This window comes from Poromitra crassiceps, assembly GCF_964638095.1.
Source record: "Poromitra crassiceps genome assembly, chromosome: 7".
Classification (NCBI taxonomy): Eukaryota; Metazoa; Chordata; class Actinopteri; order Beryciformes; family Melamphaidae; genus Poromitra; species Poromitra crassiceps.
The window spans coordinates 57,405,249-57,431,770 of record NC_139628.1 but is presented as its reverse complement, the minus strand read 5'-3'; the positions used below and the strand labels follow the sequence as shown (position 1 = coordinate 57,431,770).

General features: G+C 42.9%; 2 protein-coding genes across 2 annotated transcripts in view; one reads left to right on the top strand and one right to left on the bottom strand.

The window, feature by feature from the left end:
- Window positions 1–5,095, top strand: part of capn1 (calpain 1) — a 55,753-nt gene extending 50,658 nt beyond the window's left edge. Inside the window, exons 18-21 of the mRNA XM_083640586.1 lie at window positions 205–283; window positions 482–598; window positions 1,855–1,913; window positions 2,373–5,095. Coding sequence (XP_083496712.1) covers window positions 205–283; window positions 482–598; window positions 1,855–1,913; window positions 2,373–2,399 — 282 coding nt within the window. The 3' untranslated portion in view covers window positions 2,400–5,095. The remainder of the gene's footprint in view (window positions 1–204; window positions 284–481; window positions 599–1,854; window positions 1,914–2,372) is intronic.
- Window positions 5,096–5,253: 158 nt separating this feature from the next.
- On the bottom strand, window positions 5,254–11,357 carry pnp5a (purine nucleoside phosphorylase 5a). Its single transcript, XM_083639823.1, has 6 exons — window positions 11,124–11,357; window positions 9,741–9,910; window positions 7,819–7,922; window positions 7,455–7,630; window positions 6,791–6,981; window positions 5,254–6,253 (listed from the first exon to the last, which is right to left on the bottom strand). The coding sequence occupies exons 1-6, from the start codon at window positions 11,144–11,146 to the stop codon at window positions 6,036–6,038; spliced, it is 882 nt and encodes a 293-aa protein (XP_083495949.1). The 5' UTR covers window positions 11,147–11,357; the 3' UTR covers window positions 5,254–6,035.
- Window positions 11,358–26,522: the final 15,165 nt, after the last annotated feature.

Here is a 26,522-nt window from a genome sequence, read left to right as displayed (position 1 = left end):
TTATCAGCTGTTTGTTTTGACATGTGGCCACTGCGCCCGTTTATCAGCTGTTTGTTTTGACATGTGGCCACTGCGCCCGTTTATCAGCTGTTTGTTTTGACATGTGGCCACTGCGCCCGTTTATCAGCTGTTTGTGAGGTTTGCCGTCTCACTGCTCGTCTGTCTCTTGTTTATTCGTCTCTTCTGTCTGTCTCACCCTGCTAGACTGTCTTCAGAGAGCACGACGTGGACAAGTCTGGCACTATGAGTTCCTATGAGATGAGGATGGCTCTTGAAGCTGCAGGTACTGTCTTTCCCAAAGTACACACGTCCAAGTGCAAGTCGCAAAAGCCAAAAAGACATTTTCCTACTTGATTGCACACTTTGAAAGGGGATTACAACTGGGTTATAATGTTTCCTATTCCAGAGATGAAACAGTAGCTGTTGTTTAAAGATTTTTAGCCGCTCTCGGTCTGATTCTCCCGTTTCCACTGGCCTCCAGGATTCAAGCTGACCAACCACCTGTTCCAGCTGATCATCCTGCGCTACACAGAGGCCGACTTGTCGGTTGACTTCGACAACTTTGTCACCTGTCTGGTCAGACTGGAGACCATGTTCAGTAAGTCCCACTCAGTGTAGGAATTTAGCCAGGGGAAAATATTATATTCAAATATTTTTCTTTATTTCCTACACTGGTCCCACTACTGCACACCCTTAAATAACTAACTCCCTACATTTCTAAAAAGATTCAAGGTCATTATCTACTCAACCCAAGGTCAGTAGAGACACCACTGAAATGCATCATGACCGTCAAGCACACAGCTCATAAAATAGACCATCACATTGACTCTGCATTTAGCCGTTTTAGTCATTTCTTTAGAGACTGGATTTGGGTGTAATAATTAAAAAAAGGGGTACATCTCTGATATAAGAGTGGAATCTTAATCAAATCTTAATCTTAATCTTGAGCCATTGATTCAAGAGTTTCTACATTGTTTCCCATCAAGAGGACAAAGTAAATCTTGAGATTTGAAGGCCTGACATCCGGACCCATCGATTTCTTCAGCTTGAAATATGTCACTGAAATTCAGTTTTTAAATACAGAAAGCCTCGTCTCTGCTATGTCGCTATTGTCGGGTGTGTACAGGTGTGTGGACCCAAATGCAGAACAGAGAGGCAGCAGGCAAGGTTTCAGGAGCAACAAAGGTTTTTTTTTACTAGAAACTTTAAATACAAAATAACAAAATCCTACTAGCTCAAGGCGAGGCTAAACTCCAAACAAGGCTGGACACACTGGGAACTTACAGGAGACCACAAAAGAGATACCATACCAACAAGAGGGTAGACAATGACCCGACAAGAACTACACACAGACTGAGACAATATATAGACACAGGTAACTAATGAAACATGAGGGACAGCTGGGAAGGCAGGAACACAGAGGGCAAATCGGGAGAACTGATTGGTGGGGAGAACTCAGGTAATGGGGCAGACTAACGAGGGAACATGGGCAACAGGTGGGGAGAAGACAGATAACACACAATAAACATAAGAACAAACACCTTTCTCAACAGTATGACAGTATGATCTATCCCAGCTCCTAAGGAGTTACACACATACTGTATGGAATGACACACAGGATGAGAACAGAGCAGGTCACACAGTGGCCTGGGTGTTACAGCTATATTTTCCCTTTAAGATGGTGACTGTCATAAAGATATCATGATTAATTCTCAAGATGCTAAAGTGTGATTGTACCATGAGAGCCGCGTGATCTAATTCAGAATGTGATGAAACATAACACACATGAAATCAGATGAGAGGTTTTGTAGCTGGGCTTGTGCAGTGAGTGACTCTCTGCCTCTCGCCCTGCAGAGACCTTCAAGACGATGGACACGGATGCAGATGGTGTCATGTCCCTCAACTTCTTCCAAGTAAGACTCACATCTGTCTTCAAATCCATTCATATTCTTCATGCATCTCTGCACTTCATCCAGATCTCATTTACATTTGCAGTTGTACTGAAACGGTGTTGCAGATGTGTTCACATATTGCGCATTTACTTCTCATTTCCATAATAGCTTATGTGTACATTCTAAGATTAAGATATTTAACATGTGATTACTTAATTAATAATTCATTAAAAATTTAAAAATTTTCCGAGTCTATTTTGTGGCAGTGCATATTGATAGTATTCTGTTACATCACCACACGGCCACCTTGCTAGGAAAATAACAGCTGTCTGTAATCAATTAACAGGTGATTACAATCAAGTGACACAAACAGCCAATGAGCTGTGTGTATTGTAGCACCATATTGGTAGGAAAATGCTTGTGACATGAAGGGAATACTTTGAATAGCCTCTCTCTCTCTCTCCTCTCCCTGTGCTACAGTGGATCTCCCTGACCATGTTTGCCTAGAGATGGCTGGACGTCTCCTGGATGTCCCCCCGGTAACCCTTGCACTGCCACCTGCCCCTGTCCCAGGCCCAGTGTGTGTCGGTTTCAGAAGTGCCTTCTCTCGGCTCCTTCCTCTCCTCCATGCCCCTCGCTGCTGAGGCCCTCTGATGCTAGAAGACCGTACATTCACGTTTACATTATGCCTGTGTTGGTGCCAAAGCATTGCCTACACTTGACACCTATTTTGCCAAAGGAAGGAAGGTGACTTCTCGTAGCAGTCGACTCTGTGGTAACACGGACAGGGTCGGGTCCATGCTGCTTGCAGATTGGGGTCAGGGAGGCAAAACCACCCTGGAGACAGAGATAATCTGATTGGTTGAGTTAAACCTCAATGGACAGACCAAAGAAGAAGAAGAACCATAGTTTTTGGCTGGACCACCACAGCCCTATAAACGTGAATGTCTGTCACTGATTGATTGACTGACTGACTGATCAAGTTACACCATTGGTCAACCAGATGAAGTTATGCAAATTTTGTGCAAATTTGCCACAATTTTTGCACACCCCTACACGACATGGTCCGGCCGTATACTAGGTTTTGACCTAGTCTTGTTCTGGGTATTGTAGACTGAAGCCCAGTGCAAATCCTATTTCATACTATCCTAATCTAGGAATGCTGGGGTCCTCTTTACCTTCCAAGATCACGAGTGCCATGATCATGAATGAATTAAGTAAAATCATTTATATCTTTTATGTGCCATTCAAGTTTGCTAATTGGCCAACTTGTGCCCTGTAAAAAATGAATTATGGCTCTGCGCGCTAAGGTTGAACTCAACCAATAAGATTAGCCCATTTCTGCCTCCAGAGCAGCATTGCCTCTGTGAACTCTTTGAATAAGTGAAACTCCAATCTGCATGGTGCTGGCTGCAGACTACTGCTCTGCCCTCAGCCGATGATGGTATTAAGATAAGATAAGAGAGAAATCCAACCTGCTGTCAGTTATCATGGTGTTGGTGCCAGCTGTCAGTTATCATGGTGTTGGTGCCAGCTGTCAGTTATCATGGTGTTGGTGCCAGCTGTGGTTGCAGAGAGCTGCAGAGTGTCCAGGCTCCATCTCAACAGCCAGCGTTCAGTGAATAGAGAGCCAAAGTGAACGTCACTTCCTGCTTCAGCACTTTACCAGAGATTTTCATCCGCCATTTATTTTCCCATAGACATTTTGTAAAATGCTTATAGAAAATAGCGTTACTTGGTCAAACCAAACGGTTCACATGTATTTAGAAACAGGAGAGATCGCATAACATTTAACTCGGACCAAAACGTTTTTTTTTTTTTTTAAAGAAGCGGATTTAAAGAAAATATTTTTTCGATGTTTTTGTTTTTAGTTTTGATCAGAGTGGAATGTTCTATGGTCTCTCCCGATTCTAAATATAGCTGAACCGTTTGGTTTGATCAAGTAAAACTATTTTTATAAGCATTTTACAAAATGTCTATGGGAAAATAAATGGCGGGTGAAAATCTCTGGTACAGTGCTGAAACAGGAAGTGACGTTCACTTTAGCTCTCTATATATGCACACCTATGTATCTCGACTAGACCTTTGTACATGTAGGAAGGCTGCTGTTTACATCTAGTGCCAAGCTTTGCTTCTGCCTCAACGTAAAGGGCCCCGCTGTTCATGCAGAGACAATGGTGGCCAGCTGTATCATGGTGAATGTGTTGTGTTTATATGCATTTCTTCAAAACAAATCATGTTTATGATTAAGACATAATATACTGCTTATCATTATGCATGGCACTTTTTTATCCAGCAGTTTTACAAAATATTATGTGTAAAAAAAAAAGAATGAACTTTAAACTTTTATATTGTGGTTTGAATCAGATGTCAGTGGTTTAAAAAAAAAAGGGGACGTGTCAGCCTTGCTTTATCTTGCCGCTCAAAGGGAACAAGAAGAACACGCCGATATTTTAGGTGAAGGTATACGATTATAACCTGACTCTGCCAGATGGGGGCGGTATTGAGTTCACAACACCACAGAATGTGAAGCCAACATCTGGCAGCGTCAGGTTAATACGATTATGCAATGGCGTTTCCAGATCCGTTGTATGCATGCAGTGTGAAACGTGACATGTCGTCAGCCTGCCTCAACTCATTTCTACTCGACCACGGGAGCAAGTCAACTTTGTATTTGAAGAGTTATATTCCAAAATGTTCTATTGATTTTAGAAAAATAAATACAGATAATAATAATAAATCATTCATTGAGGGGCATCGATTGACAGCCCCATAGAGGATCTACCGGTATGTAAAAGTTTACCACACAGTTTGTCAAGCAAGGAGTTTGTTTACCTGCCTTCTTTTAAAGTTGAAACAGTCGTATTATTTGTTTTACATTTCTTCTGTCAATTAGTTTGTGGTAGTTTTCAAAACGGTGGATATTTCATGTTGGAACTAACTCTTCATTTCTTGAACAAGTGAAGATTAGGAATTGAAGGACTGCCAAACAGCTGAACCTGTATGATACTCTCACAGTGCCATTATCATTATTATAGTAGCATTTTCTGTCCTGTTTAAAAGATACCAGATAGCGCTAGTATAGCATTTTACTATCGTTTAAAAGATGTGAACATTCTGGGTTTCCACTGGATCCCTTCATCATGCAATCGACCATTTAGTTTCTCTGTGAAACTTGAAGAGACACGAAATAAACATTGGGAGGTTTTCACGAGTCTCTGCATTCCTAATTCATGATTTGTACTAAATCTAAAAATCAAGACTTTGATGGGGACCGTATGATTCAACTACTTCTGTCTGTCTGTGTCAAAAAGATGTCTGCCCTCCATAACCCCCCAAAGAAACAAGCCAGACTCATGTATAGTAATAAATAGTGACTTTAGTAACAACAGTCATATATAAAAAAAACAATAAGTCAAATACCTTACATTTCACTAATGTACATCACTCAACCACAGTAGTACCATAACATCACCATCTTTACAGCAGATTCTTGCTCATTCATTGTTAAGTTAAATTGCAGACATTTATACAAGCAGATCAAATATTAAGTTAAAACAGAAACGCCCCCTTTTAAAGGATACAGAAAAATATATATAAAGCGGACATTTTTTGGGGGGGGGCCACTTCACTGACTGCAGGAATGTACAAATGTGCTCTTTTATCCATTACAAAGAGCTGAAACAGCAAAGTGTCACTGATCTCAGACACGGTACAGAGGAATGAAAACAGGTTACTTGGCTTTAGCATCTTCTGTTTGACTGATCCTGAGTTAGTTTGACTACGTGTTACGTCAAAGCCAGACTCTTTGGATGACGATATTGCAAATCATATTTTGACCTACAGTACACCAAAAAAACAAACTAATGTACAATTCTTAACCAGCCGCCCACCCATCTCCATCGTAACTCGCAAAGATTAAATAAACAAAATGGCGTTTTCTTTGGCACAATGGGATCAAATGGGAAGCCTTAAGCCATTGATACCTGATGCAGCATTTGTGTGTGTATCCCTTTAAGTCTTAAAGGGATACACACACAAATGAGGGATACACACGCAAATGCTGCATCAGGTATCAATGGGTTAACCGTGTCAAATCGCCTCCGCAACACATTCTCGGCGGCGCAGCAGCAGCGTCTCTCTTTAGGCGTAGTTGTTGTTGTGCTCGATCCTGGTGACCATGGTGGAGACCAGCCTCTCCAGCTGCTCCGCCCTCTGCTTGCCCGTCTGAAGCACTTCCTCGTGATTGGCCTTCTCCTCGCTGTCGTAGTCCATCACCGCCTGGTTGGTGATCAGCGACAGGGCGAAGACGCGCAGGCCGCAGTGCCGCGCCACCAGCACCTCGTGGACTGTGCTCATGCCTGGCAGGAAGAGAGGAGAGATTGTTGAAACGCATGTATTCATTATGCGTTCGTAGTCACAGTGCAGTTAATGGTTCTTACATTGGCAGCTCTGAATAGCCAATGTGAACTTCACTACCCAGAAATCCTATAACGGCAGTAAACATAGGGGGCGGGGCTAGGGGATAGGTGCTGTAGCTAGGGATAGGAATGAATGAAAATTTATTTTGAACGTTAAAAAAGGAAATATACATGTACACATATATACATATAATAAAATAAAATACGAAATAAAAAAAGAATTTGATCGCTTTTCCACAAAGTTTCTATTACATCTTCTCAGATGACTGCTGCTAAACCTGCACCGCTGACCTCAGCACCTGGGTGTGATTTTGACATTACAGTCATGTCGAATGCAGCTTTGAAGGCTAATAACTACTTACTGCTATATCAGTCCTGCCCAAATACCATTAGCTTACTCTAACATTGTATGTATCAGTGACCAGCATGAAGCTCCACCAGAAGAACCCTGGAGTTGATACGAGACGCGCGACTCACCCACAGCATCGGCCCCCAGTTTGTGCAGCATGCGACACTCTGCGATGGTCTCGAACGAGGGTCCGCCCAGCACGCAGTACACCCCCTCCTTCAGGAAGTCCACGTAGCCCAGCTCCTGGCCCACGTCCATGGCCAGCTGCTGCAGCTCCCTGTCGTACGCATCAGACATGCAGGGGAAACGCACGCCAAACCTGGGAGAGAGAGAGAGAGAGAGAGAGAGAGGGCAAAGGTCAGAGGGTTCCTCAGGCTCTGCTTGGTGGATGTGTGTAAACGAGTTCAACAGGTTCCCACACAAACATGTCGGCCGTTTGTTTAATTAAACCATTGATACCTGATGCAGCATTTGCGTGTATATCCCTCATTTGTGTGTGTATCCCTTTAAGACCGCGAACCGCGTCACGCGGTTCGCGGTCTTAAAGGGATACACACACAAATGCTGCATCAGGTATCAATGGGTTAACATTACAGTGATGCAGACGCAGTCATTTCCTGTGTCTTTCTGTTAGCGACAATTTACTTGAAACTATCGGCACTGTTCTGGTGAATTCTGATTATATATGCGTACACAATTTTGCACAGGTCTGACACACACATACATACACACACACATACACACACACACACACACACACACACACACACACACACACACACACACACACACCTCTCATCGTTGGGTCCAGACAGCGGGTTGTTGCCAGCGAAGCCGGGCATGTTGAGGTGGTCCTTGATGATCATGATGTCTCCCACTTTAAAGTCCTGGTTGAGACCTCCGGCCGCGTTGGTCAGCATCACCGTCTGCACACCCATCAGCTTGAAGATGCGCATGGGCAGTGTGATCTGGACACACACAACAACAACACAGGTATATGACATCACACAACAACACAGGTACAGGTATATGACATCACACAACAATCTTGTAGAGGAGCAGAGCCACACTGGTTCTAAAGTTCTAACCAGCACAATGTGATGATGGGCTGTGGGACGTGTTGTGTAGCTGGCTGGCACAGGTGCAGCAGACCTACCTTCTGGATGGGGTAGCCCTCGTACAGGTGGAAGCGTCCCTGCATGCAAACGCACGGCCTCCCCTTCAAGGTGCCGAACACCAGGCGTCCAGCGTGGCCGTGCACTGCAAACAAACAATGCAACCAGTCAGGACCAGCCAGTCAGTGAACCACCCCTGCTGAACCAGTTCCCCTCAGGAATCAAGTCAAGCTATGTGCTGTATATCTGTCTACAGCATCTATGTGCTGTATATCTGTCTACAGCATCTATGTGCTGTATATCTGTCTACAGTATCTATGTGCTGTATATCTGTCTACAGCATCTATGTGCTGTATATCTGTCTACAGCATCTTTGTGCTGTATATCTGTCTACAGCATCTATGTGCTGTATATCTGTCTACAGCATCTATGTGCTGTATATCTGTCTACAGCATCTATGTGCTGTATATCTGTCTACAGCATCTATGTGCTGTATATCTGTCTACAGCATCTATGTGCTGTATATCTGTCTACAGCATCTATGTGCTGTATATCTGTCTACAGCATCTTTGTGCTGTATATCTGTCTACAGCATCTATGTGCTGTATATCTGTCTACAGCATCTATGTGCTGTATATCTGTCTACAGCATCTATGTGCTGTATATCTGTCTACAGCATCTATGTGCTGTATATCTGTCTACAGCATCTATGTGCTGTATATCTGTCTACAGCATCTATGTGCTGTATATCTGTCTACAGTATCTATGTGCTGTATATCTGTCTGTCTACAGCATCTATGTGCTGTATATCTGTCTACAGCATCTATGTGCTGTATATCTGTCTACAGCATCTATGTGCTGTATATCTGTCTACAGCATCTATGTGCTGTATATCTGTCTACAGCATCTATGTGCTGTATATCTGTCTACAGCATCTATGTGCTGTATATCTGTCTACAGTATCTATGTGCTGTATATCTGTCTACAGTATCTTTGTGCTGTATATCTGTCTACAGCATCTATGTGCTGTATATCTGTCTACAGTATCTATGTGCTGTATATCTGTCTACAGCATCTATGTGCTGTATATCTGTCTACAGTATCTATGTGCTGTATATCTGTCTACAGCATCTATGTGCTGTATATCTGTCTACAGCATCTATGTGCTGTATATCTGTCTACAGCATCTATGTGCTGTATATCTGTCTACAGTATCTATGTGCTGTATATCTGTCTACAGTATCTTTGTGCTGTATATCTGTCTACAGCATCTATGTGCTGTATATCTGTCTACAGTATCTATGTGCTGTATATCTGTCTACAGCATCTATGTGCTGTATATCTGTCTACAGTATCTATGTGCTGTATATCTGTCTACAGTATCTTTGTGCTGTATATCTGTCTACAGTATCTATGTGCTGTATATCTGTCTACAGTATCTATGTGCTGTATATCTGTCTACAGTATCTATGTGCTGTATATCTGTCTGTCTACAGCATCTATGTGCTGTATATCTGTCTACAGCATCTATGTGCTGTATATCTGTCTACAGCATCTATGTGCTGTATATCTGTCTACAGCATCTATGTGCTGTATATCTGTCTACAGCATCTATGTGCTGTATATCTGTCTACAGCATCTATGTGCTGTATATCTGTCTACAGCATCTATGTGCTGTATATCTGTCTACAGTATCTATGTGCTGTATATCTGTCTACAGTATCTATGTGCTGTATATCTGTCTGTCTACAGCATCTATGTGCTGTATATCTGTCTACAGCATCTATGTGCTGTATATCTGTCTACAGCATATATGTGCTGTATATCTGTCTACAGCATCTATGTGCTGTATATCTGTCTACAGCATCTATGTGCTGTATATCTGTCTACAGTATCTATGTGCTGTATATCTGTCTACAGCATCTATGTGCTGTATATCTGTCTACAGCATCTCATAACTCACCAGTGCTCTGGGGGAAGTTGGGGATGTCCTTGTAGTTGAAGGCCACCTGGTCCTTCAGCATGTCGGCCAGCCCCCCCATGCCCGAGCCGCACACGATGCCCACCAGGGGGCGCACGTCCGTCTGGCCCAGCAGCCACTCGGCGGTGGTCTTGCAGTCCTCGTAGCTGTAGCTGGAAGAGACAGAGGGCAGGTTGAGGGTTTGAGGTTAGGGTGACCGGTGTCAGTGTCAACACGTCCACTGGCCGGCTGTGTTGCTCAGCTGATAAATAGTGGGTTCATGCATTCTTTATTGTGTGTGTGTGTGTGTGTGTGTGTGTGTGTGTGTGTGTGTGTGTGTGTGTGTGTGTGTGTGTTTCCCCCCTTCCTATATTCTTTGACATATAGCCCATACCAGCTGCATTTTTAAGGGTTTGTTATAATAATATTTGTATGGTCCTTCAAATTTATACTTATTTTTCAAAAAGGACAATCTGGTCAGCTAAACGCTTGTCAAATCTTTACCTCCTAATTCAGCAGGCTACATGTGATCATCATCATTATGATGAGATTACTACAGGATAAGATGCTTCCTGGGCGGTAGGTAGGTAGGTCTAATCTAAGAAGACCTGCTACTCATAAGGATATGACTTACAAGTGCACTAGAAGAACACACACACACACACACACACACACACACACACACACACACACACACACACACACACACACACACACATTCCGTGCTGAAAGGTCACACGCATGCACACACATGCAATATCAAATTCCCTATGCTCAGTAAGGACAGCTGCGCCTAGCTGCATGTTACACCCGCCACTATTATTGAAAGTAGCCTATAACTAAAGTAAGAATGCGACATATGAGTGTTTTAAGCAGTAGGCCTATAGAGGATAAAAAAATTATATAGTTAATAAAATAGTTAGAGGCTAAACATTGGAGTGTCTTGCCCCTATTCTAATAAAAGCATGGGTGTTCCACCCCCCGTTTTACCCATAATAAATAGAATACAATAAGGCCATATAAGGTCACTATACTGCCACACACACAGCCATACTGTAGGTAGGTAGGTCTATAAAGGAGATGAAAACTACACAAAATCATTATAAACTCACTAGCCTAGAGTACCACAGAAACAACTTAAGGCCCAATATAAATCATATATTATGTCAGCAAAAACATTCACGAATTTTCCCCAGTTCAGCGCGTCCAGAATGGCACAGCACACGCGTGGCAGTTGGCACCATGCGAAGCTGCGAGGCGTCTCTCACACACGCTGACGCTGACGCAACATCCTCTGCTGCCGCTTCATGGAAATGTGCAGTCAGCGTGCGGCGGACGCGCTGCAGTGCATATATGAATCAGTCTATTCATTACCGGTTTACTCACCCTTTGTTCGCTTCTGGGAACATTCTTGAAGGTCAAATTTGGTCCGAGAGAAAAAATAATTAAATGTGTGTGATGAGCGCAGCAGAAGTCCAATGCGACAAAAAAAAAGTGGAATAGGGAGTCCCGCTCTGTTCTAAAATATAAATGAAATAACTCAGAGAAGCTGTCAAGTGTTGATGTGTTCTTCAGTGGAGGTCGCTGTGTCTCTGATCTCTGTCTTCTGATCCCGTTACTTTAGCCTACTTTGTGTCTGAGTGGTGAATCTATAATGATGAGCGATTGAGCGCAGTCACCCGCTTTATTATAGCGCGCCCGCCCCTGCCCCGCCTCCCCCAAATATGACGCATTTGGATGCGAACGAGCCCATTGGCTTGGCCGACACACCTTCAAAACAATGTCTGCTTTTTTTTTGCTCTTGTAAACAATAAAAAAAAAAGCAACAGGTTCTTAGAATATTACCGAACCATATTTGATGTAACCCCTGTAAATTGATTTTTGCTAATGTCATTTTGCCTATCCTTATTTTTATTTTATTCTAACATGTCAAGTTGTCTTTGTAAACATTAATTATTGTATTGTATTGTTCTGTCTTATTCATTTCTGTTTGTTTATAGCTCTTAAGTATGGTGATGTGTTATTGTCTGTCTGACATATTTGTCTGTCTGACATACAGTTTGCAAATAGAACTGTGTTCTTATTTAGTAGCCATTATTACAGTAAGAAACTGATCAACTCGATCAAGCCCATTAGTCATAGTGAGGGAAGTAATTTTGATCAAATTGATCAGTAGTCCGGTTCTCGATACAAAACAAGATAGCCTATCCCAGGAGGTTTTCAAACTATCACCGCTGTGCATCATGTTTTGTAAAACCCACAGCTGCAGACCACACAGAACAGCCACTCTTCTTCTGCACTTTTGGGATAAACCCAGTCTTTATTAGTCACAGACACACACATGTTATGCAGCACAACACACACAACATGTCATATGGTGCCGTGAAATGTGTGTTCCACCTCTCTCCCACCCTGGGAGGGAAGGCCAGGGCCGGTGGGCAGCTGTCCTCTGACTGACTTGACTGGTCAGGCCATGTCTTCTGGCATGTTTTTCACTGGGGGTTTATTGATGGTATATGTGAGAACATGCAAACTCAGCACAGAAAGGCCCCTTCCATGAGCGAGCCAACATGGGGAATAGAGAGACAGTATACCTCCAGTACCAACAGCATCTCAGGTGGGAATCAAACCCAGGACCGTCTTGCTGTGAGGCGACAGCACTACCACTGTTCCACTGTGCCATCACGGACAGCGGTTTTGATTTCTTCTGGTTGGTAGTTGGTCTTTCTCGGACTGGAACCTGGACCAAGTCCTTAAAGTGTTGCCAGATACAGCTAAGGGTTTCCAACCCAAAGACTGTTCAAAAAACTGCCAAAATGCACACAAAACCGCCCAAACAAATGGAGCTCTCTGGGAACAAGTGGCTCTGTAGAAGCGCCCCAGCCCATTTTCCCCCTGCACAATGCACCCAAAACCAGCCCACTTGGGTGGAAAACCAGCCCATCTGGCAACACTGGTCCTGAGACTGCTGCTTCCTACACGACCTGTACCACGTAGGCTCGTGGACCCCAGGAAGAACAACTGCTGCAATGTTGTAGCTAATGGTGCTAATGCTAGTGCTAATGCTAATGGTGATCCTAACCAAACTTGCTAGGAACTCTGCTGCTTCTGCCTCCACCCACCAAAACACCTGTTTACTAACTTTGAAAAGGGTCTATAGCAAAAGTCCTTGACTAGATTTCGTCAGAATAGGAAATAAACAAAGTGGAACTTAGGTGACGTCACACATTACCCAGTGACCCAGATTACCCAAATTCACCCGCCTATGTTCATATAAAATGACCCAGGTAAATATTGTCCCAAGAGCCCTTGACTGGCTTGTCAAAGTCTGATGCCAAGGTTTGCATTCACTTGTCATCAAGGTCAGTAGTATAGGCCTATGGTATGAGGTTTGAGCATCACCAGAAGCGTCATGCCCATTGAAACTGAGGGGGCAGTTGCCACCTCAGATTTTTTGAAAAAAAGAAGAAGGGGGAAGTAAAATTCATGCTGTTATTATAGAGGCAGTATAGTTTGCATAGCAAGTTAGTTGGCTATACTTGTAGGCTACTACCATGCAGCTAAAGTTAGCATTGTAATGTTAGCCAGAGCTGTTATGGCAGTGAGCTGTTAGTTTTTACCACTACCACCACTATCACAGGTTATACTGTAGTTAGCAAAACAGTGAATTCCATTTGATGTCTCCAGGTCAAGATAGTTCTTTAAAATAATTAGCATTGTGGATATAGTCTTTTTATGTGAATAACATTTTGGGTGAAGCAAGATTTAGCTATTTCAAGAAAAGTGGCCGCAGTGTAGAAGCTAGTGTCGAAGTGACTAAGCTGATAACCATAAAAGCACAATCACCAAAATCTCAAAATAAATATACAGTATTTATTTACCCTAATGAGAAAAGGAGCAAAATATTGATGGTTAAAACCGAATAATGATATCATTCACAACACTCTAATCCCAATGATAATTTAAAATGAGATATTGCTCTAAATCTGGCTTCAAATGGCCAACATTTTAGAAATAGCTAAATGGACTGATTCAATCACGAGTGGATTCAGCACACTTTATCTGGGCAGACTGTTTGATTGCAGATCTATTCAGACCTTCGGTCGCCACTGACATTTTTTAGCAGGGAACCTTAATTTGGTCGCCACCGAATGTCGCCCCCTCAGAATTTTGGTTTGCATGACGCCCCTGAGCATCACATGTCTTCTGTCTTCACAAGCTGTGCTGCTGCTGAAGGTGCCAGCACAGCTGAGATAGTGTCAGACGATAAACGGGGGGAAGAGTTTTGACAAAAGATTGGTTCTCCACCAATAGGCTATTTGTAGCTAGGAAACATGTGAAAACATTTCATTATCCTCTGTCTTCCCGTGCCGTTGCCCAACTTTAAGGGTGGCAACAAGAACAATATTTTGAGGCAATGAAGATACTACCTTCAGCCAGGAGAAATTCGGATTGACAAGTGTGTGTGTGTGTGTGTGTGTGTGTGTGTGTGTGTGTGTGTGTGTGTGTGTGTGTGTGTGTGTGTGTGTGTGTTTGTGTGTGTGTGTGTGTGTGTGTGTGTGTGTGTGTGTGTGTGTGTGTGTGTGTGTGTGTGTGTGTGTTGGGGGGAAATTTGCAATCTATTGATGCATATGACCTCAAATGGAGGATGTGTTCTGGTTATGTTGCCAGTAAGAATGTGTGTTGACATAGCACAGGGCCTCTGGTTTATAACCCATGCTCTTAGCAGGTTATGAGAATGGGTTATAAACCAGAGGCCATAAATAAACACTTCATCCTTTTGATTGGCTAATAAAACACCGTAGTGAGTCAAGTGTGAAACAGCAGATTTTTTTTTCACAGTTCATTATACATTTTTCAAGTAGAGCAACAGAGCAGCAGTCAGACAGATGCCGGCTATCGCCAACATCCGTTGTACTTCATTAATGTCGAGTGATATGCATTCTGACTGTTTCCCAGGATAGCAGCTCCACACATGGGCCTTCCAGGTGTTTTCAAAATACAGATAACTTGACAGTGTTTGGCTTATTGTCAGCAGAAACAGCCAATAGTTGGACGCGTGTGTTCCCCCTCACATGCAGCCCTGCCTCTGTGTATCAGAGTCTGTGTGTGTGAACAGAGAGAGATTTCCTTCTCACAGAGCGACTGATATCTGGGAGGATACGCTCTCACTTCTCTTTTGACCTTGTAATGTTTGGGTTTCTTGGCTGAAAGTTTGGTCTCTTCTAGCCATGGAGAGAAGTGATGAGAAAGACCGTCTCAGACTGCGTCGACATACATGCATCCTGTTATGAGCATGTGCTATAGATCAGAGCCATCATAATCCACTTAAGTCATAAAACACTTCCTTATGATTGCAGGCTTCTTCATGGCTTATGGATTCTGCTCATCATGGGATGCGTCCCACGATGTAAGGATAAACGGTTCTGTTTGGGTCAACCTGGTTGAAAGTCTGGTCTCTTCGAGCCAAGGAGAAAAGGAGAATTTAAAGTAATTTACATGACATCTGTTGAGAAAAGTTTTGATTGCCTTTTTGAAACATTAAAAATCAATTTGACACTTTTATTTATTTATGTATTTATTTATTTATGTATTTATTTATGTATTTATTTATTACTGCCACATGGCACAAAATAACCATAATGTATCACTGGGATGTTGATAGGGTTGTCGTTCAATGACTCAACAATTTCTTCACCAAAGTGCTGAGATTTCTGAATGTCCAGTTTCCCCATTTTGTGTGCGTCATGTTACAGCCAAACACATCATACAAGTACGTCATTGATGAATGTGGGTCAATATGGGAAGTTAAGTGTTTCTATTTTGTCATTTCATTGACTGGACTGTCTAATAACCATTGCATAAGTCAACATAAGCCAATATTTCCAAGTACAGTTTACTTAATATTTATGTAATGTTACCCAAGTAAACATAGGCTGAAGATCCAGAGACTTGTCAAAGTCTAATGTCAAGAGTTGCACTGACTGTTCACCAGTCAGTCAGTTTGCAAGTCATCATAGCAGTAGGTGATTCTCAACCATTTTGAGCCGTGAGTGTGTGAGTGTTTATATAGATTTATATACAATACAAATAATTGGTATGGGAGATTTAATCATGGGGGTGGAAATGTTATTTTATTCATTTATTTTTATTTATTTATTTATTATGTATTTATTTTTTACAATCATCTTGCGATCCCCAAGACAATCTCGTGAGCCCTCAGGTTGAGAATCACTGATACTGTATAGATGATTTTCATGGAATTGTGTTACGCAACAGTTCAAACATGATTTCCTGTCGGCTATTGTGTTGCATCATAGACTGTATATACGCTGCAACAGGAAGTTAGCCAGGGTCAATTTAGAATGTTTATGTTGTCAAGTTGAATCCAGAGTAAATGTAGTCAAAAACATCTGTATTCCACAACAGTGATGAGGTCTGTTGTGACGGCGTTGGACCTTGGGTTGTTGTTTGGCATTGACACATATAGTGGAGAGTCGTCAGCTGCCGTGTGTGTTATGACTTCCTCTCCGAGTCAACCACCTCTCTTGTTTGGGTTCCCTCTCTCCTTCATATCTGCTGTTCTTTTGTAGGACAGTCAGGCAGTGAGGTGGGTCATGGACGGCCAACCTCACCAGTCAGCTTACCCCCCCCAACACGCCTTTAACTCAGCCAATGGGGACGCACACCTGACCGCTGCCTCTGCTGTCCCAGCACAACCTGTTTACCTTTCCCCCGGTGTTCACAGCATAATAAAAAGTCAATAAAAATGTTCCCGAACCTTCGAAAAGTGCCTGTCCCCTCCTCCTGACCCCCTGACCCCCCCCCATGTTACATCAGGACGAGGCATTGGTCAGGGTCGGTCACATGGCTGCCGTGCTTCTCTTCTGTCTGATGTCCAATGGTGAACTTAAGGTTGTTGTATCTTCTCACGTGCATTGCCCTGAAAACATACTGCATTTGTGAATCTGTGTTTTTTTTTTTTACTTCAACAGAGTGGCATTGGAGCCAAAACACTTTCTGGTGTGAGTTCCTCCTTGTCCTACATAAAAACCTACTGATGTAGATAAACCTTCAGCAAAACAAAGTCTGTTGCAGCTGTTTCCAATGCATAAGACACAGTGCAAAGTTCCATTCAGTCACTTTTTTTGCTGCTGCAAATGTCAGATATCTTATTTTGAAACTATAGTGTACTCTTAACTTCCTGCAGAGCGCATGCAGATGAAAGGGAACTTTATGATTAAAAAACCACTGCAAAACAGACAACTCAGTCTTTATGATACTGTCATGAATCTAGTTCATCAGCAATATAGGAACTGTCTCGCAAACTCTTTCATAGGCATATATTGTTTTTACAGCCATTGCTGGCAGGCACCATGGGGTATAAACCCCACAGGTCATCCCCTCAAATCAACTTAGATGCAGAGGCAAATATAGCAGCGTGATAAGACTGTTACTTTTTAACTTGCATCAAAAGTTACCGACATGTTGGTCCAAGATCAAATCTCTCCCACAGTCTGAGAGAGAAGTCCATAGTTTGATGAAACATCTGGTTATCTCAGCAGACACGTGAAGACAGATACAGATTTCATAATAACATGCATTCCACTCACTCCGTCTCGTGTCTCATGGGTTTTTTACGGAGCAGCCAGAGCGAATGCGAGCTGACATTTCTCACACAAAACAAACAGCTGTTACCAAGGTGAAGCTGAGGCTTGGAATTACTGGCTGAGATGAAACATGTTAATTCCCCCCTGGAGGCCCAGAGTCTTTATCACGCAGGCTGCAGGATTCTGTATGTGTCAAGTCAAAGCTGGAAAACTAAAAGTGTCACGGAAACTGAAATATAAATGCAAACAAGACTGAGAAAAAGTCTAAAATAAAATGATATACGTTAAATGCTTTTAGTTTCTGTCTTTATGTTTATGTGCAGGGTTAAAAAGAGGATGTATTTTGGGTGTAGAATTTTTTGCTATTTTAGAAAAAAAAAAATAAGAAAAAAGTAATGGAAATAAATATTAAAATGATTTGTGTTTTGTAGCCTATTACACAATATCTGTTATGTTAACATAATATACAAAAGAGCTGTTCTGAACTTTTATTGTGACACATGACTAAAACTAGAATTGAAACTAAATTAAAACTAAACATTTGTGAAAAACAAAAGTTAAAGCTCCAACATGTAGAAATCTGCTGAGCAGCAGCAACAGCGGCCTCTGCTGCCACAAGTGGTAATTACAGGATGTTGCTGCTTCCCAGTTTGTATGTTTCTGCTTGTACTCTCTACCTTGCTAACCTCTGCAGTGTTTATAACTGATTCGCTGCCAACATATCTCCAAATATTCCCAAATGTTGTGTCGACTTAAATAACAAAAATCAATAGTGCTGCTAATCAAGCTAGCTAAATCAGAGCGATGCACTCAGAGCAAACAAATTCCACTTCCTATACGTGCTTCACAATAAAGTTTGTTAGAGGAAAGCTTTTAAGATGTTCATATGAAGGAGCTGCAGCAGATAATGGTATTACCTCCAGGTAACTAAAGTACCAAACCCACACAGAAATGTTAAAATCCCAAAGCATAATAATCCTGTAGGTATATATGTGTGTGTAATGTGTGTGTTCATGTGTGTGTTTGCTGTGTACAGTATCTTACACAGGAAATGTACACATAATAGAAACATTTTGTTTTGCTAGTTTCCCATCATAGAGAGGTCAGAGGTCAGAGGTTAGAGGCCAGCATTTACACGTTTAGCAGACAGTCTTATCCACAGCAAGCAAAGGTCCCTGCTCACTACCAGCTCAGTGCTCTGAAGGTTCCTGCTCACTACCAGCTCACTTCTCTGAAGGTCCCTGCTCACTACCAGCTCACTTCTCTGAAGGTCCCTGCTCACTACCAGCTCACTTCTCTGAAGGTCCCTGCTCACTACCAGCACAGTGCTCTGAAGGTCCCTGCTCACTACCAGCACAGTGCTCTGAAGGTTCCTGCTCACTACCAGCTCACTTCTCTGAAGGTCCCTGCTCACTACCAGCTCACTGCTCTGAAGGTCCCTGCTCACTACCAGCACAGTGCTCTGAAGGTCCCTGCTCACTACCAGCTCACTGCTCTGATGGCAAAATGAGGGTCATTTATAATGTATAAATGAGCTAAATGATCCATATGATGTCTGGAATCAAGGGTGTCATCTGATCTGAGGCACATGCAGCGCATCACGAGATTCTTAGTTCTGGTCATTCAATTTGAAACTAGTCCCAAGTTTAAAAACAGTGAGACCTGAATGAGTTCATACATTCTGCTAGAAATTCTTCATTACGCCGGGGACTATTGTTGGTGCTATCGGGAGAGTAACATTTGCGACATAAACTGTAATGTTTATCCAACATGGATTGGAGTCCGATCTGATGCAGGGGAGCCAGCTAGGCTACACAAGATATTTTTTATTCTAAGAAGAGCATCTTTCGTGATAAAGCAAGCGTACATACGATTGGATTCCCATCATCGATCCATAGCATTCATGGTTCATGGTGTCACATGAAAAGAAGGACAAAAGTTTGTAACGGCTGAGCCGATGCTCCTGAAGCCTGGACAGTCTGTGCTTCACTAGAGCTCCTGAAGCCTGGACAGTCTGTGCTTCACTAGAGCTCCTGAAGCCTGGACAGTCTGTGCTTCACTAGAGCTCCTGAAGCCTGGACAGTCTGTGCTTCACTAGAGCTCCTGAAGCCTGGACAGTCTGTGCTTCACTAAAGCTCCTGAAGCCTGGACAGTCTGTGCTTCACTAAAGCTCCTGAAGCCTGGACAGTCTGTGCTTCACTAAAGCTCCTGAAGCCTGGACAGTCTGTGCTTCACTAAAGCTCCTGAAGCCTGGACAGTCTGTGCTTCACTAAAGCTCCTGAAGCCTGGACAGTCTGTGCTTCACTAAAGCTCCTGAAGCCTGGACAGTCTGTGCTTCACTAAAGCTCCTGAAGCCTGGACAGTCTGTGCTTCACTAGAGTTCAGATATAGGCTACAGTACAAACCTGGAAATTAGTGACAAGAAAGAGGAGTTCTGTTTTTCTCCCATCTTCTCTCCAACAGGGCAATTTGCTCCACCCCCTGTGCCAATCTGGAGAGAGTTGTAGACTAGCACATGCTTCCTCCGATACATGTGCAGCCGCCAGCTGCTTAGTTTCACCGGCAGGATGTAGCGCATGGGAGGATCATGCTTTCCCCCCAGTCGACCAGAGGAGGCACTAGTGCAGCGACTAGGACACATACCCTTAATCCGGCTTCCCCACCCACGAGGTGACTGAGCCTTTGTATACCTGTTCTACCAGGTGAGCCACCAGGACACACCCCCCACCCACAGACACGGCCAAATGTCTGTATGGACGCCCGGCCAAGCCGGAGGGACCACGGGGGCTCGAACCTGTAACCCTCGTGTTGGCATATAGGGCAGAGAATCTACCACTCCTCCACTACCCGGACATCCCAAATATAATGATATTTATGTTATAATCAGGGTGTAGTGGAGGGTAAACCCATGTACAGTAAAGGCAGTTTACCTAGCCTACCTCTTTGAAATGAGGCAGAGTGTTTACTCACCTATTTTCATATAAACTGTATCAATCAATGAGGTCAAACAAGGTGGGTAAATGATAGCCTAGGTAAACCCAGCCCCCACGTGACCTGCTCTCTCAGGTCTGAGAGCAGGTCACGTGTAGTAGTGCATGTAGTGCCCAATACTGTGTGTGTCTGTGACAGGCTGTGTTGGGAGGAGGACACACGATCCTCTCTCTTACCCACCGGTCGACTCACTGCTGCTGTCTAGGATTTGATGAGGGATCAAAAACTCTCTAGTACACACACTGCAAAACATGTCCCGCTTACCAACGTCCACATTCACTCTTAAAATCTGACTGGGAACTTTGTTTGCTGGGTGAGATAACTCTACTGGTTTCACTGCAGAATCAAGAAAAGAACACTTGACTCAAGGTGCCGAGCTGTGTTTACAATTTTGAGCGTGTGTTTTTATTTATCTCGAAGCTCGTTTATCTCGTTATCTCAAGATAACGAGCTTTGTTATCTCGAGATCACAAGATAATTAATTTGTGATCTCGAGATAATGGCATCAAAAAATGATTGCAGGCATGGCCATAGATCTGCATGGGAAACAAAGTGAAATTGTGTGCACCTGTTTTAAGAAACACAAGAATGTCAATGACACACTATCAGGTGACTTGTTAACAGGGTTGTTTCTGCAGCGTGGGAAAGGTTTTACATAACCTGCAGAAGGCTTATCTCAACCATGATGATTCTTGAAAGCAAACCATGTGATCCAAGGCTCTTCACAGACTATAATAACACTGAAACCCAGCTGCAGCAGCATATGAGGATCAGATGAGGCTCATATGCTGCATCAAGTTTAAGATGAAATCAACAAGCTTGACTTCCAGGTCGGCTTCCGTACAGTGCACAGTGCATTGAGAAAGGATGCAGAGATGAATATTATGTACATACATTATTATTATTATTGTTATTATTATTATTATTATTATTATTATTATAGGTAATAATAAAAATAAGAATAATAGTTGTTATTATTATTATTACACACATGCATGTTCACACACTTAGTTCACATCAGACCTGAGTCAAATATTATTTGCAAATAACATTTCAGCCCCTGCTTTGATTATCAGATGGATGGGGATTGTACATTGCAGACAATTTCTCGCCCAAAGTGAATTAAGCGACTTATTAATTACATGTCGTCAACAGTAGTATATCATATATCAGCATATTTGTAAATCAATCAAAGTAGTTACCATATATTATGGCCATTTTGTGCTATGGGACAGTACATATCTTAAGTATTGCACTGTTATGATTATGATATAAACGCCGGGGACATAGGAATATATAACAGGCACCTTTGACATGCGTGAAAGAACTGAAGGTGTGCAGCTTTCATGAGTTGAACATTGTAACTATGTGAAAAAGAATCATATGACATTTGCGAGGACACACAGACACACACACACACACACACACACACACACACACACACACACACACACACACACACACACACACACACACACACACACACCACTACACAAGATCTTACGTAACTCAAAGCAGACCATATAATAGTGTTAGAAATGCCAGTGTGAGAGGATACACACCCAGAGCCACTCATCCAGAAGTCATGTCAATTACTCATGGTTCATGTAAAGCCCTTTGGATGAAAGCCTAACACATTATGATTGAATGTATTTGATTTGTTTAACTAACTGTGTTTTATTTGATTCATCATTTTTGATGTATAATATTTAGCAAGTCAAGACAAATTCTCTTTAGAAGTGCAATTTCATTCTGTTTCCTGTCCAATTCAATTCACAATTCCCTAACAGCTGGGTGTCAGTCACATGACAGGGTTAGGGGTCATGTCAGTCACATGACACCCAGCTGACATCCCAACCCCAGAAACTGAATGAAGGTGTTTCATGCATTTTCACTTCAGATCAGATCATGAATGACCCTATGTGGATGCTGACAAACAGACTTGTGGCCGTGCAGGAGACCCTGCAGGAGACCCTGGTCATGTGTGCAGGAGACCCTGGTCATGTGTGTGGTCAGTTATGTGGTCATGTGTGTGGTCAGTTATGTGGTCTGGGTCATGTGTGTGGTCAGTTATGTGGTCTGGGTCATGTGTGTGGTCAGGTATGTGGTCTGGGTCATGCGTGTGGTCAGTTATGTGGTCTGGGTCATGTGTGTGGTCAGTTATGTGGCCTGGGTCATGTGTGTGGTCAGTTATGTAACAGATGTTTGCCAGGTATCAAGGCTGTGGATCCGTCTGTTAAACAGAGGCTCAAGCTGCTCACCGGCTGTCCAGAACCTGGGACTGCTCCCCTCCCTCTTTCTCCTTTTCCCCATTCTTTCCTTCCTTCCTTCCTCTCTTCCTTCCTCTCATCCTTCCTCTCATCCTTCCATCAGAGCAGATCAGGTTGTCTTCATGGTGAGCGCTTGACCTCGTGAAGACACAAATCAGATGAGCTATTTGCAGACAGCCTTGTTGCAGGTCATTATAGGTGAAACCAGAGCCGTATAGATAGAAGAGTCGCGACATCTCCATTCACTCCAATGGACCAGCTTTTTTTACTCTCAAGAGTTCCAGGAAGTAAGGTCCTGGGTTAAGCAGCACTGTCGAGTTGCAGCAAAATGGACAGTTTGTGTTGTACTTTGAAAGTTTATTTATTTATTTGTATTTTGTATTTTTTTAAATCAAATTGTACATGTTGTTATCAGCTTTATTTTAACATTCAAAAGTAGCGCGAGACCCCTTGCTGGCTGTTAATTGGCTAATAAATCACGCATTTTGGTCCTTTGCTGACACCACTCTCTCTCTAAATTGCTCTGGGTGAAACTAATTGCAGGGAGGATTGCATGTGCATTTGCATTTGCGTGTGTGTGTGTGTGTGTGTGTGTGTGTGTGTGTGTGTGTGTGTGTGTTTCTTTTAGTTTGAAGGATCTCGGCCTAAGTGTTTCCTCCTGCAAGCTCTTCAGCAACATGGTTGATCTGATTAGGCTCTAGTTTGCTCTCTGCAGAGAACAAAGATCCTCAAAACAGAAGTAGTTTTGTAAGCCAAAGGTCTTCAGAACATGCATTTCAGTTACACCCCTACTCGTGTGAAGAGAGCCAATGATGAGCACAGAGAGTCAGGAGCTGGGTTTAACCACGTCTCATCTGAAGGACGGTTCACTCCCAGGTCAGACCTATCTCTGCCCTGGCCCTATTTGTGGATATTGTTCATGAGACCAGAGGGAAGAGCAACTACTGGTCCTCTAACACTACTTCTAGCAGCAGAGCCAGACCTGCCTAGCTTCAACAGCAAGCCAGTGATTTAACACAGTAACACAGGAGCCATGGTGCCGCTTCAAGTGAAATTGCACAAGATGTTGAATATGTTGATGATGATGATGAAGGTGAGGATGATGAATTGTCAAGATGCACCTGACCTAATGTGACATACGAGTTGATTCCACGCACAACAATCAGGTGAAACAAATAAATCCTCGTTCATCATTCAATAACTATAACGATATGATCCAGTCTGTAAAAGTGTTAGGACTTCAGTTACCTATATCCTTTATATTATAGCTTACCTCCTATCTATCCATAGCTGAATGATCTTTTTCCAAATGGCAGATATCTCTGTTGACCTGTCACTCCTTCATCACTCACTTGATCAAACATTTTGAGGCGGTGTGACATCACACTGCCCCCATGTGGCAGCGTCAGGTTAGACATCACTTATAGATCAAGGACAAGCAGGCATCAACTCACCGCAGTCTTCAATACTTTGGCTTAAAAAAAACACTGTTGATCCAGGAGGCAGGGAAACGGCTGAGGCCTGTGAAGTGCTGACTTTACAGCTAAACATTTTAAATGTGTTTAACGGAAGTGGCCCAGCTGTCTTTAGTGCTGTTTTGCTTTAATCATCACTGCCTGGACCAGTTTATTTCTTTGGTACAGTCCTCAGTCTTTAATCATCACTGTCTGGACCATTTTGTTTCAGTCCTCACTCTTGCGATCTGGTTAATTCGGCACAAAATTTTAGTCGTTTGAAGATAATACAACATTACAACTCTGAAACTAAAAATTTATTGAATTAGTGATTATCACTGTCTGCACACCTTTTCATTTGCCAGTACATCACTGAGCGGAGTGTTGTTGCTCTGTTGGGATTTAAACAAAGAGCACTGGTGCCCTCTTCAGGCCGCTGCTGGTGACTACAGCTACAGCTGCATGGTGACTACAGCTACAGCTGCTGGTGACTACAGATACAGGCAGCATGGTGACTACAGCTACAGCTGCATGGTGAACTTAGCTATTCATCTGACCATTTTAAATGACAGTCATACTTTCTTTAAACATTCAGACTGGTGATGGAAGACAAGATTTTTTCACATTTCTTTCTTTGTCCATTAATCGTTTCTCAATTATTATTTATAATGAATTATTAATCATGAATCAATTATTAATTCAAGAATCTATTTAATAAGAGAGATCGGTGCAGGATTACAGCTACAGATTTTGTTGGTACCTCTGATAAATGTGTGTGTATGTGTGTGTGTGTGTATGTGAGTGAGAGAGGCACACACATACACACACATGCACTCACCACCACAGCCACCTGATTGGGTGAGAGATTAGCTTTGAATGTAATCACTATTTTAAGTTTGCTCTATCACTAAAATAACCAGACGTTCTTAAACTATGATTATTTTATAGTGAGCTCATAAACCTCTCCGTTATGATAGGAAAATCAATCGGCAGTAATAATTGAAATGATGAATCACAGATACAACTAACTTCACATCCGCAGTATTCCATACAAAAGTATTAGAGCATTATTATGATGATTATTATTGTGATGATGATAATGATGATTATTATTAGGAACAATCTCTGCCCAGATCACTTCTGCCATCTCTTTCACACATTATTTTTGTAATATATATTTTTATTGGCCTTTCTCAAAGGAATTAACACGTTCCAAGAAAAAAGGACTCGCCCAAAACAAAAACAAAAAACAAAAACGGGATTAACTGACACAGATTAATTCTATAAAACCTGTTTTTGATCAAAATAAATAAATAAATCACAACAGTACAGTCAAGTTTGACCAAATCGATTGCGACCGTTAAAGTGCACTACACTACTCTGGAAAGTGGATGTGGTGAGATGGATGTGAGTCAGAAGTGTGTCATGAGTGTCATGACAGCAGCTTCAGGTCCCAGCAAACTAAACAGGATGTGACCTCATGGATCAGGTCCCAGCAAACTAAACAGGATGTGACCTCATGGATCAGGTCCCAGCAAACTAAACAGGATGTGACCTCATGGATCAGGTCCCAGCAAACTAAACAGGATGTGACCTCATGGATCAGGTCCCAGCAAACTCAACTAAACAGGATGTGACCTCATGGATCAGGTCCCAGCAAACTCTACTAAACAGGATGTGACCTCATGGATTTCACCTGGGTGGAATCATTCTTCCTCACTGCTTCACTTTCTCTTCTTCTTAGATTTCTTCCTTCAGACGTTGCTCAGCAGCCTCTCCTTGGCCTTTACAGATTCCTTCAGACGTTGCTCAGCAGCCTCTCCTTGGCCTCTGCAGATTCCTTCTCAGGGAGCATCGGAGTCGGTGGGTCGGTGACATGAGACGCCTGGGCTCAACCTCCTCTTCTTCTATGGTGGTCAAGGTGTTGGAGCTGGACTTCGTTTACGCAGCACTACCAGATGTTCTCCTCAGAGATGGGATAAATGGCAAAAGGCCAAGATGTGTGTGTGTGTGTGTATGTGCGTGCGTGCGTGCGCGCGTGTGTGTGTGTGTGTGTGTGTGTGTGTGTGTGCGCGCGCGTGTGTGTGGGGCGGCGGGAGGTCAATGGCATACATGTATGTCAAGGAGTATGTGGGTTTGTGTATGTGTCAGTTGTGTCTTTCTGTGTGCCACTGTGTGTAACACAATATGGGTATTGTATACGTGCATAGGGTGCATAGGGTCATATACGTGTGTGTAATATGTGGGTTTGTACTGTGTGTGTGTGTGTGTGTGTGTGTGTGTGTGTGTGTGTGTGTGTGTGTGCGCCTGTGTGCACTGTGCATGTGAGAAACCCGGGGGTCTTCTTCCGCTGAGCGAGAACTGAACCAACTGGGGAGGTTGAGAGAGAGTGTAACCTGCAGCGGAAGCGGAGAGAGAAAGAGAGAGAGAGAGAGAGAGAGAGAGAGAGAGAGAGAAGAG